The 13170-nt window shown below is 41.1% G+C and overlaps 1 protein-coding gene across 1 annotated transcript in view; it reads left to right on the forward strand.

The window, feature by feature from the left end:
- Positions 1 to 13170, forward strand: part of DNER (delta/notch like EGF repeat containing) — a 372368-nt gene that overhangs the window by 264202 nt on the left and 94996 nt on the right. Inside the window, exon 7 of the mRNA XM_064286606.1 lies at positions 1977 to 2090. Within this exon, the coding sequence (XP_064142676.1) occupies positions 1977 to 2090 (114 nt within the window). The remainder of the gene's footprint in view (positions 1 to 1976; positions 2091 to 13170) is intronic.

Here is a 13170-nt window from a genome sequence, read left to right on the forward strand (position 1 = left end):
AACTCTATGCGGCAGTTCTACTCTGTTCTGTAGGGCCACTATGAGTCGGAATGGACTCAACGGCAACGGGTTTGGGTTTTTTTTTTTTAGAAAATATAATCCTAACCTAGTATTTTAATATTAAAATACCCTGTTCTGGAGTTTTGAAATGTCTTTTTGCCCTGGCTTTTGGATTTTAGCTCACGCATAGCTCGAATCTCTTGTTCTATTGAAATCACGTGAGCAAGGTTAGGGTTTAGAGCAAATGCCTCCATTTACAGCCTGTAATCCATGTCAGTCGGGGGGGTCACGGAAACACAAGCAAATCATCCCTCTTCTAATATCATTGGTTTATTTGTGCAAACCTCAGATTCAGGCGCTAGTGACAGCCAGCTTTCACAACGGATAATGCAGAAAGGCAAGCTTCTACGTCCTGAAAACTGTCCTCAAAAGATGTAAAATGTTATAGCATGAGAATGATGGTTAGAAAATTGCCGTGCATACGCGTTTCTGTTAGGAATTATCTTCAGCGTATTAACAGTCCTATCACGGAAATAGCATTACAAGGGCGGCGTTTTCGCCCGTTTCTGTTTTCATAATGTCTTGCATTTTCCAAATATCCTATCATAGCCCTTTCCCACTTTAAAATGAAAAAGGTATTAGCAGGATGTTTTAAAACTACTCTCCCTGGAGAGCTTTGCTTTCAAATTAATAAAAATTTGGAATTTAATTAAAAATTTGGGGCTGCCCAGGTGTTCTTAATAGGTTTAAATCCTTACTTCCTTGTCACTCTTGTGTGGTTATATTACTATCTTCACAGAGAATTTACTGAGCGGGATTTGTGACTCAAAGTAGTAAGATTAATACGTTAATGCGATTAAGATGGTAGGTGCCTCAATCTCTTTCTCTCTAAAATGCCCACGTGTGTGTGTCTGTGTGCATGTCCATTTGTGTACAATGAATCAACACAGAAGGATTCTTTTAGCTCTAAGATATGATCAATTTAAATTAAACATATTTTTTAAATTTTGGTGAAGTATGCACAGCCAAAGATACGCCATTTCAACAATTTCTACGCGTATAACTCACTGACATTGATTACATTCTTCAAGTTGTGCTATCATTCTCATTGTCATTTTCCAAATTATTCCACCACCAGTATCTTCAATTCACTGCCCCGGAGGCTTCCCATCCAACCTTTGGAGTTGCTGTTGTCATTTTGATCTCACAAAGATAATTCTTTTGAAAGAGCACAATACTCAAAGCAGACATACTTTACTAATTTAGATAAGCTAAAAAATTTTTTTTTTTTTTAATTTTTTATTGTTTGGTTCAAAGATGACTCCAGGGAATGGTTTTGGCTTAAGGTTTAAAAATTAAAAGTTATTTCAGGGCCAAACAAACCAACCAACCCGTTGCCATTGAGTCAATTCCGAATCATAGCCACCCTGTAGGACAAAGTAGAACTGCCCTGTAGGGTTTCCAAGGAGTAGCTGGTGGATTTGAACTGCTGACCTTTTGGTTAGCAACTGTAGATCTTAACCACTACACCATAGTTTCAAGTTTCCTTAATGCCTTTCTCATAGGTAGTCAAGCGGCCATCTTTTCGGTCAACCAGAGTGTTGTAAATTCTACTTTGTCTCATGTCAGAGGGAAGCTATCAACAGCAATAATGATATTCAGTTTCAGTTTCCAAGGGTTCTGACTAGTATTCAAAATAAAACACAGACCTAATGCTGAAGCAAAGTCTCTCTTTGCAAGGAAGAGTTTTGCAAAAGAAATAATTTTGATACTGATTCTGAACTGCTATGATTGTTTCGAGCTGTAAAACTCGATTAGACCAAGGAGTGGCTGGCAGATTTTAGCTCAAGGCTGCTACTACCTTGACTGGGCGGGCACCAGTTAAGTCTATCCATTCAAAGGGATGGTTCTTGGAGATTTGGGAGCAACATACCTTATAAAATGCGCATCTTGTATTTTTTATTTGTTTTATTCAGGTTATACCGGGGAGCTTTGCCAATCCCAGATTGATTACTGTATCCTGGATCCATGCAGAAACGGAGCGACATGTGTTTCTAATCTCAGTGGATTCACCTGCCAGTGTCCAGAAGGTAAATAACGTTACTCAAGGAATGTCTTTCCTTTTTCATTTTGGGTCATCAACTAATTTGATTGTACTTTTAATTTCTGAAAAACTCTATACAAGAGAACATCCCATTTTGTTCCATTTATAAAACAAAAATAGAAGATAGTTGTTATTTTTACCTCTGTGCTATAACAGCTTGAAAAATATGTTTGCATATTAGACTTAATCTAGGAATTTCTGTTATTTTTATTTATACACTGAAAACAAGTGTAAGAAAATGGACTCTCTTTCTAAAGGTGAAATTTCACTTATCTATATAACTTATGGAGCCCTGGTGGCACAGTGATTAAGAGTCATGGCTGCTAGTCAAAAGGTTTCCCGCTGAAACCCGCCAGTGGCTCCTGGGAAACCCTATGGAGGCAGTTTTACTCTGTCCTGTAGGGTTGCTGAGTTGGAATCAACTCACCGGTAGCAGGGCTTTTTTTGGTGGGGGGGAGTAGGTAACTTGTATGAGTTACTATATTTATATATTTGTATTTGTTAAATTATTAATTAATTTATTTTTTAGTATCAGTTCACATAAGAACATCATTGTCTGTTTTTGTTATTAAATCAACTTTACAAAGTCTTAGAAAATTCATGTCGTTCTGCAAGCTATGTCTTTAGTACTTGGCTTGCTGGGTGACAGGAAAAAAAAAAGTTTTATTGTGAAAATAGTTTCACCTGAAGAAGCAGGTGGGCGACCACACCTACCAAGCTGATCTTCCAGGAATGATCTTGTACTTCGAGGAGGTTTCATTCCTGTTTCGGCTTGGAGGGGATTACTTTAAACCTTTAATATTGTAAGGATAACACGATATTAGAGTTATCTGATCCACAGAAATGACACTGACAACTGCATAAAGCTGTCACTTCTCAGAGATTAAATGTACAGCCCAAGGGGAAGGGAAGAACCTCCGTAGTCAAAATTACCCTAGATTGCTGTTGGCTGAGAGCTTGAAGGAGGCCAGGGGTACAGGATGGGGTGCTGATTAGAGACCACTGACCTCCGTAGCCCAGGTATCTTGGGGGATGCCAGGATCAGCACCTGTGACCAGCAGCACTTCACAGTCTTTGCTGTTTTGAAGAACACAGCATCAACACAAGAAGGGCAGATTCTTGTCTCGTCTTCTGCTCACCCGGGGCAGGGGTGGGGTGGCCGAGGCCAGCCTAGTTACCCTGTCTCCAGCCGTGTGTGCTTGCAGTGAGCATGGTTGACCCTGGCAGTGGAGTTATGCATGCTTAATGCAGCCCACTCCTCATCCTCCACTTCTTTTGCACTGCAGGCTTGATCCCACGGAACAAACAGGAAACTTGCAAATATCGTCAAGGGTTCGAGGACTGAGCAAACGGCACCAACTGTCATTGCCATACAGAGCACTTTGCAGTTTTCCAAAGCTGTTTCACATACCGCATTAGCAGTAGCCACTTATCTCTGGTTGTAGGCTGTAGGGTGTAGACAAGGGTAAGCTTCAGGCAGTGCTGGCTGATTGGACTGATGGAAATCATGAATTCCTTTCCCCCACCCTATCCTTTAAGGAACCTTGGTGGTGCAGTGGTTAAGCACTTGGCTGCTAACTGAAAGGTGGCTGGTTGGAACCCATCAGCTGCTCCACAGGAGAAAGATATGACAATCTACTTCTGTAAAGATTACAGCCTTGGAAGCCCTATGAGGCAGTTCTACTCTGTCTTATAGGGTCATGAGGAGTCAGAATCGACTAAATTGCAATTTTTTTTTTTAACCCCTATTTACCCTCTATTCCTTTTTCTAGTAAATGCAGGTGCCAACGATACTGCTTTCTTCCCAGGGTCCTTCTGGGATGGAATGAGATATTTGTGAAGGAGCTTGGTAAATTGCAAAGTGCTTTGTTATTGTGAACAGAAAGCTAAAATGAGACACTGGGGGCTCAGGGAGGTGGTGACTTGCACAAAATCACACTGGTAATAAAGGATCCACCACCCATCTGTTTGTTTGTTGTACTGTAGTAGTTTGTGTGTTTCTAGGATGCTGGATGCTTATTTCAAATACTAGCAGGATCACCCATGATGGACAGGTTTCAGCAGAGCTTTCAGACTAAGGCAAACTAAGAAGAAAAGTCTGGCAATCTGCTTCCAAAAATTAGCTATTGAAAACATTACACCAACTATCATGGAGATGGCGCAGGACCGGGCAACGTTTCATTCATTCTGTTGTACACGGTTGCCATGAGTTAGAGCCAACTTAATGGCAACTAACAGCATTGATGGGATTGTCTAGGAACCCTTCTCCTTTATTCAAGGGCTTATTGATTCCTTCATGCCGTCTAGATAAAGCCCAAAGAAAATGCAACTGTCTAGAATTGAAAGGATAAAGATGAATTTAATAATAGTCTTTGTATAAAGACCTTCATTCAGAACTCTGTCTTTATTGAAGACTGCCCAAGGGAAGGGGGCTTTATCTGTAATCCAGAAGGATTCAGTGGAATGATTTGAAGCCTAGTGACTGGCGTTTTTAAAGCAGACCTCTCCCTCACTGGTATGTTCTTAGGTTGGTTGTTGTAGTAACTAATTTTTATTGAGCATTTTATTCTGTAAAAAGAGCATGTGTCTCCAGGATCCTTCTAATATCAGCTGCACTGTGAAAACAAGTGTAAAAAGTATCTACACAGGTGGTCTGGAGTTCTGAGCCAGCCCTTCACCCTTGCCCTTGTCCTTTTCACTCACTCCTGTGTATCTGTGTGTTGATTCTGTCTGCCCCACTGCCCTGTGTTATCCTTTGTTTGTGTAAGAAGGAGGAGGTTAATAAATATTTGCTAAACAAAGGCCTGGAGACAGAAAGCCAAAAGGAAAGAATGCGCTCAGTGTTTCTCAAGCTGAAAGAACTGAAGAAAAAATTCAAGCCTCGAGTTGCAATATTGAAGGATTCTACGGGGAAAAATATTAGACGATGCAGGAAGCATCAAAAGAAGATGGAGGGAATACACAGAGTCACTATATCAAAAAGAATTGGTCGACATTCAACTATTTCGGGAGGTAGCATATGATTAGGAACCGATGGTACTGAAGGAAGAAGCCCAAGCTGCACTGAAGGCGTTGGCGAAAAACAAGGCTCTGGGAATTGACGAAACACCAATTGAGATGTTTCAACAACAGATGCAGCACTGAAAGTGCTTACTTTCTATGCCAAGAAACTTGGAAGACAGCTGCCTGGCCAACCGACTGGAAAGATTCATATTTATGCCTATTCCTAAGAAGGGTGATCCAGCTGAATGTGGAAATTATTGAACAATATCATTAATATCACACCTAAGTAAAATTTTGCTGAAGATCATTCAAAAGCAGCTGCAGCAGTATATCAACAGGGAACTGCCAGAAATTCAAACCAGATTCAGATGAGGACGAGGAACCAGGGATAACATAGCTAATGTCAGATGGATCCTGGCTGAAAGTGGAGAAGACCAGAAAGATGTTTACTTGTGTTTTATTGACTATACAAAGGCATTTGACTCTGTAGACCATAACAAATTATGGATAACATTGCGAAGAATGGGAATTCCAGAACACTGAATTGTGCTCCCAAGGAACCTATACATAGATCAAAAGGCAGTTGTTTGAACAGAACTAGGGGATACTGTGTGCTTTAAAGTCAGGAAAGGTGTGCGTCAGGGCCGTATCCTTCCACCATACCTATTCAATCTGTATGCTGAGCAGATAATCCAAGAAGCTGGACTATATGAAGAAGAATGGGGCATCAGGATTGGAGGAAGACTCGTTAACAACCTGTGTTACGCAGATGACACAACCTCGCTTGCTGAAAGTGAAGAGGGCTTGAAGCACTTACTGATGAAGATCAAAGACCACAGCCTTCAATATGGATTACATGTCAACATAAAACAAAAATCCTCACAACTGGACCAATAAGCAACATCATGATAAAGGGAGGAAAGATTGAAATTGTCAAGGATTTCATTTTACTTGGATCCACAATCAACATCCGTGGAAGCAGCAGTCAAGAAATCAAAGGAGGTGTTGCTGCATTGGGCAAATCTGCTGCAAAAGACCTCTTTAAAGTGTTGAAAAAAGACTAAGGTGCACCTGACCCAAGCCATGGCATCTTCAATCTCCTCGTATGCATGCAAAGGAAGACTGAAGAAGAATTGATGCCTTTGAATTGTGGTATTGGTGAAGACTGTTGAATATACAATGGATTGCCAAAAGAACGAACAAATGCGTCTTGGAAGAAATACAACCAGAATGCTCCTTAGAAGCAAGGATGGCGAGACTACATCTCACATAATTTGGACATGTTATCAGAAGGGATCAGTCCCTGGAGAATGACATCATACTTGGTAAAGTAGGAGGTCAGCAAAAAAGGGGAAGACCCTCAACAAGACGGATTGATACAGTGGCTGCAACAATGGGCTCAAGCGTAACAATGACTGTGAGGATGGCACAGGACCAGGCAGTGTTATACACAGGATCGCTGTGAGTTGGAACTGACCTGATGGCACCTAACAACAGCAAGAAATAAATTGTAAAAGTCATCACAAATATCACTAAGTATGTCTGGTAATATCACTCACTCTTTCAGCAACAAAAGAAAAAAAAAATGAGTTAAACTCTCAATGAGATGGATTTACATAACAACCGCAACAATTGTATTGAAGATCATGAAGATAGTGAAGACTTAGAATGTTTCGTTCTGTTATACGTAAGATAAGATTGCCATGAACTGGAGCCAATTAACAACAACATGCCTGCTAATTCATTTGATTCTCTCAACAACCCTATGGGGCAGGTACTATTAACATTTTCATTTGACAGATGAGGAAATTGACCTGTAAAATGGTGAATAACTTGCTGGAGACCACATTGTTAGAAATTTAAACCCAGGTAGCTTGGCTCTAAGGAGCCCTGGTGGTGCAGAAAAATTAAGCGCTTGGCTGCTCACTGAAAGGTTGGCAGTTTGAACCCACCTGGTGGCTCTGCAGGAGAAGGACCTGGCGATCTGTTCCTGTAAAGATTACAGCCTAGAAAACTTTGTGGGGCAGTTCTGTTCTGTTACATGGGGTCTTTATAACTCAGAATTGGAATTGACTCAATGATACCTAACAACAGCAATGGCTTGGCTCTTGGTGTCCTTAGCCACTGTCCTATCCCATCTGTGAATACATTATTTAAAATAAATTCCAATATGTTTATTTTTAAAGAATCTCTTTGTTATCCTAGTCATGAATAAAATAAATGCAAAGTTTGTTGGGTTCTAAAACTCTTAAGTGTCCCTGCTAAAAATTCTTAAGTATGGAAAAAGCTAGAAAAAAATTGTTTTTTTCCTAATTTTTTGGTAAGCACAGTGAAATCCATTTACAACAATCCTTCAAATTCAGAAAGCTTTTCAAACTGGGTCTTCCCTCTTTTCATCTTCGTCTTATTTCCTTCAAGGGTCATTTTCCATCTGATCTGGGCAAAGTCCCCAGAGGTTGAATTCCTTCTGAAGTAGCCTGTCTCTTTTACTCCTGACTTCTTTTTGACTCCTTCTCCAAAGTTCAAACTCAGGCAGGCCCGGAAGACAGCCTCGCACGGAACATCACTTACACTCTTCTTCAGAAAGCTGTCTGCCCTTGCTCTACACTTAGGTTGTTATCCTTCATCTACATACGGGCTTTGTTTTTTCTTTGAATTTCTGCTTAACATTCACCGGGTCCATCTTTGAAACATGTAGTTTCAGATTCTGGTTACAATGGAGGCGATAAGAGGGAAAAAGTAAAAATATCCTGGGTCTTTTCTTATGTGTATTTAACGGTAATGACAAGAGAAAGGGTAATTAGAAACTGGTTTTATTTCCTATGTATTTACTCTGTACATGGATATTGCCCTTATTAGAACTTTGTGTTTTTTGCTGCTGAGTTGGCGCTGGCTCGTGATAACCCCATGTACAATAGAACCAACTGTTACCTGGTCCTGTGCCATCATCATGATCACTGGTATGTTTAAGTCCATTGTTTTGGCCACTGTGTATTTTTTTTTTTACCAACCTAGGGGGCTCATCTTTCAGCACTATCTCAGACAATATTCTTGTCTGAACCATAAGGTTTTTCACTGGCTGATTTTCAGAAGTAGATTGCCAGGCCTTTCTTCCTAGTCTGTCTTAGTCTGGAATCTGCTGAAACCTGTCCACTATGGGTGACACTTCTGGTATTTGCAATACTGCTGGCATAACTTTGAACAACACAGCAACACTCAAGCCACCACAGTATGACAGACTGACAGATGGGTAGTGGATTAGAACTTTGAGATCCTTAAATTTTTAAGTTACATGTATTTTAATTCTGAATATGTCTAATTATATACACTTACTATCACTGCCTTGGACAAATCTGCAAAAGACCTCTTTAAAGGGTTAAAAAGCAAAGATGTCCCCTTGAAGACTAAGGTGGGCCTGACCCAAGCCATGGTGTTTTTAATTGCCTCGTATGCATTTGAAAGCTGGACAGTGAATAAGGAAGACTGAGGAAGAATTGATGCCTTTAAATCGTGGGGTTGGAGAAGAATATTGAATATACCATGGACTACCAAAAGAACAGACAAACCTGTCTTGGAAGAAGTACAACCAGAATGCTCCTTAGAAGCAAGGATGGTGAGACTTCGTCTCACATAATTTGGATGTATTGTCAGGAAGGATCAGTCCCTGGAGAAGGACCTCATGCTTGCTAAAGTAGAGGGTCAGCAGAAAAGAGGATGATCCTCAAGGAGATGGACTGACACCGTGACTGCCACAATGGCTGAAGCATAACAACAATTGTGAGGACAGTGCAGGACCTGACAGTGTTTTGTTCTGTTATACATAGGGTCGCTATGATTTGGAACCAACTCAGCGACACATAACAACAACATCACTGCCTATTGCAATTTAAATATGTGGCTATATTAAAATACATCTATATAAGTAAAATCTGGATTCTGCTATCCAGCAATCAACTTTACTTCATCAACTCGATTCCCACCCCCTCTCCCCTGCAGGGATTTGCAGTAAAATACGACATGAGTTCATGAATAAAGAGAAACCAGTAGCGATGACAACGTGTGGCAGTAAAGCACATTTGTTGGCTCAGCAGGTATAACCATTTACATCTGTATAGAGCACGTCTCATGGGAATCGAATCACCTTCCTGACATCTGCCTATTACAGAAGGCACATGGTAATCAGAGACCAATAGGAGAACATGGGGCTTCCTGCACTGTTCTGAGAAAATACTGTTTTATCCAAGTGTATTTTAAAAGCATTAATGTAAAAGGCATTTCCTACTGTTCCACATACCAATAGGTTATAGATACATGTGTTTTGTATTAATTGTTCTGGTTCTACAGTTACGAACACAGCTACCGCAGCCTGGTAGGGGCACCCATTTCTTCCAGCCCAATAACTACTAGAACGCAAAACTGGATTTCATCATCAGACATTGCAGATCTGATACCGTGGAAATTCCAGTAGCCAAGTGTGGAGGGTCAGAGTCTTTAATCAGCCTAGAAGTCAGCAGACCTGAGTCTGGGCCATCCAGGCAGTAGAGCAGAGGGGTTAAGAACATGGGGTTCAGGGGCACACTGCACGGGCTTGAAGTCTGCACCCACCTCTCATAAGCTCTTTGCTTCTCTGAGGCTCATTTTTCTCATTTATAAAAAGGCGATAATACTGTTACCTACCTTATAAGTTGGTGTGAGGAATAGGAAAAGCCCTTAGCACTGTGCAGATAGTAACTTCTGAATAAATGTTAGCTATTGTTATTTTTTTTTCTTTATTGTTATGATTGGAAACCCTGGTGGTGTAGTGGTTAAGAGCTACAGCTGCTAACCAAAAGGTCAGCAGCTAGAATCCACCAGGTGCTCCTTGGAAACTCTGTGGGGCACTTCTACTCTGTCCTACAGGGTTGAGATGAGCCAGAAACGACTTGACGGCAATGGGTTTTTTTTTATTGTTATAATGGTGGGCACTGATGATTCAGCAATAGAATTCTTGCCTTCCCTGTGGGAGACCCGAGTTCAGTCCAGGCTGATGCACCTCACAGACAGCCACCACTCATCCGTGAGCAGAGGCTTGCGCTTTTCTGCGATGAGGAACAGACTGAGAAGGACTAGGAAGAAAGGCCTGGAGATCTATTTCTGAAAAGCAGCCAATGAAAACCCTCTGGATCATCAGGGTCAGAATCCCTGGTGTGTGGGGTTGTCACGTGTTGGAGGCAGATTCAACAACAACGAGCAACAGAGACAACATTATTACGATGATGATTCATTGGCCAATAATTTAATCAAATAATAATTTTGTCAAATAATTTAATCTCTTCCTTCGTTTCCTTGTAAAATGAAGAGGTCGAGTATTATGTCTAAAGGACGCTATTCTTAAAGGTCTTGGATTCAAATACATCAGCTTAAGAGCCCCTTGTTGAGTCAATAAATCCATCTTGTTTCAAGGAACATTTATAGAGAAGAGTTTCATAACCTCTAAGCAACTCAAGGGAGGCGCAGGGTTTAAACCTTCATGTCAGCCCAAAGGTCCTGTAGGTTAAATCCCATTGCCGCAAACGTCAAGGATCTGTCCAGACTACTTTGTTTTTCTGCACTTTTCAGCTTCGGGTAACCTCGCCGTATAAATCCTTTTGTCCAACTCAAATTTCACTGGTAACACTGTTCGTCTTAAAAGGATTTACAGGCAACAGCAACACATGTTGTGAAAGTTATCTTTGAGATAATGTGTGTTGTTCAGAAACTGGGCATATTACCCCAGAAGGATTTAGGAATGAGGTGTTTTGGGGATTTGGGATTTTTTGTTTGTTTGTTTTTTGTCTTTCCTGTATCCTGATATATGTGATCTTGGTGAAAACACCCTCTTAGGACCATATAAAACCGCATGTGTTTACTTAAGAAATGTGTAACATGTCCTCAAGAAATTAACAGGCCTGAAAAAAGAGCATTCTTTTAAGATTTGGCATTAGCCCTAAATTACCACATCATTCAGGAATCATAGCAGCTGAGGTCGTTGGAGTTCCAAGTGGTATGTAATTTCTCCTTTTAGAAACAGGCTGTGTATTAAGACTTAATAAGTATAAGTAAAATTTTATTTCTATGTTTAGTGCATGCTGATTAATTTTTGTTTTACAACTAAGTTTATATTTCTTTTCTTTCTTTCGTCCTCTTAACATAGCACGGTTTCTCTGAGATTTTTGAAATAAAAATGCTGCAAGGAGTTTTCTATTCCTGCTTCTTCCATGAGGAGTTAGAAGCACTAACTTGGTGAATGACTGCAATCCCATGAGCTTACTCTTAACTCTGCTTCCATGTTTGGAATCATTCTCATGCCCAGTTTGGTGCTGGCAGGTGGTAGTTAGAGTTTAAAGTCTGATGAATAAATAAATACTGTATTTTAGTGTTTTTCTTTTTGTAAAGAGGAGGGATATGCCTGACAGGTAGGCATCAATTCCTATTTCTTAAGTTTTGTATCCAGATGCATTTACCACCTTCTAGTTTTAGGTAAGTTTCTAAGACTTCAATGATTGTTCCTCTGATGACTCGTAGTCGTAACAACAGCATCAACAGTAACAAGAGGCATAACGATGATATCTGCCATTTGTTGAGTGCCTACTATCTGAGAGACCCTGTGCTTGCTTGGCACTTTGAAGTCATTGTATTGCTTATACTTGCAATTAGTAACAGTATTGAATATTAGATACTTTATTCGTTGAAGGACTCTATCCTCTTGCCTTTTATCACACAGAGTTGTGGTTGTTGTTAAGTGCTGTCAAGTGGATTCTGACTCATAGCAACCCCGTGTGACAGAGGAGAAGCGCCCCTTAGGGTTTTCTTGGCTATGATCCTTATGGAAGCAGATCACCAGGTCTTTCTCCCATGGAGCCGCTGGGTGGGTTTGAACCACGGATCTCTCAGTTAGCAGCCGAGTGCTCAACCCTTGTGTCACCAGAGCGCCTTCACGTTCTTATTCAGCGTGACTTAGCAGTTAACAGCTGAGGTTCAAGTGGGCTTTGCTGCTTGAGTCCGAATCTTTGTTTAATCACTTACTGTCAGGGTGACCTTGGGCAAGTCACGTCAGTGTAAAGTCTCTGTGCCTCATTCTTCTCATGTGGGGCTGTTACAAGGATTAAGGGAGCTAGGAGCGTATAGCACTTAACTAATGCTGGTTTAGGATGATTAAGACGTAACTAGGCATAGTGGTTAAGTGCTATGACTGCTAAATAAGAGGTCAGCAGTTGGAATCCACCGGGCACTCCTTGGAAACTCTGTGGGGCAGTGCTGCTCTGTCCTAGTGTTACTATGAGTTGGAATCAACTCAATATCAACGGGTTTTTTTTTTTTTTAATAGCCGTCCTTGGAAACCCTGGTGGCGTAGAGGTTAAGTGCTACGGCTGATAACCAGAAGGGTGGCAGTTCGAATCCACCAGGTGCTCCTTGCAAACTCTACAGGGCAGTTGTACTGCATCCTATAGGGCCCTACGAGTCGGAATCAACACAACTGCAACGGGTTTGGGTTTGGTTTTCAGTCAATGCTCATACCTGTACGATGTAGATACTATTACCCCATTTTAAGATGAACGCTGAGACTGAAACCCATGATCCGAAGCCAGCTTTATCTGATTCTGAAGTTCGTGTTCTTTCTGCTGCTCCACGCTCCTTCTCGTCAGGTTCTACCCTGCGTCGTAGCTATCTGGGTGCACGTCTGCTCTCCCTCATGGGACTCTGGGTGTGTTGAGGCCAGGGGTGCTAATTATGTTTATTCCTTAGAGCACCTAGCACCTGCCTTTCACATAAGTACATATGGAACAGTTAATCAAAGAGTTAAAAAAAAAACCCAATGCCGTCTCTCAAAACAGTCCCAGCAGTGTAATTTTATATGGGAGGCAATTGTTGCCAAGATGGAGTAGCCAATGTTAACTAATTAAACGGGTGAACCTCATTGCTTGGACTCAAATGCGAACTCTGCAGTGCCTGCAGTGACTGGGGGCCAGAATATTATTCAGGTGTTTTCATTCTGCTCCATTCGTGCATGGTCCTGGGGTCACTCGGAGACTTGGGCAGAGTTT

This window comes from Loxodonta africana, chromosome 6 (assembly GCF_030014295.1).
Source record: "Loxodonta africana isolate mLoxAfr1 chromosome 6, mLoxAfr1.hap2, whole genome shotgun sequence".
Classification (NCBI taxonomy): Eukaryota; Metazoa; Chordata; class Mammalia; order Proboscidea; family Elephantidae; genus Loxodonta; species Loxodonta africana.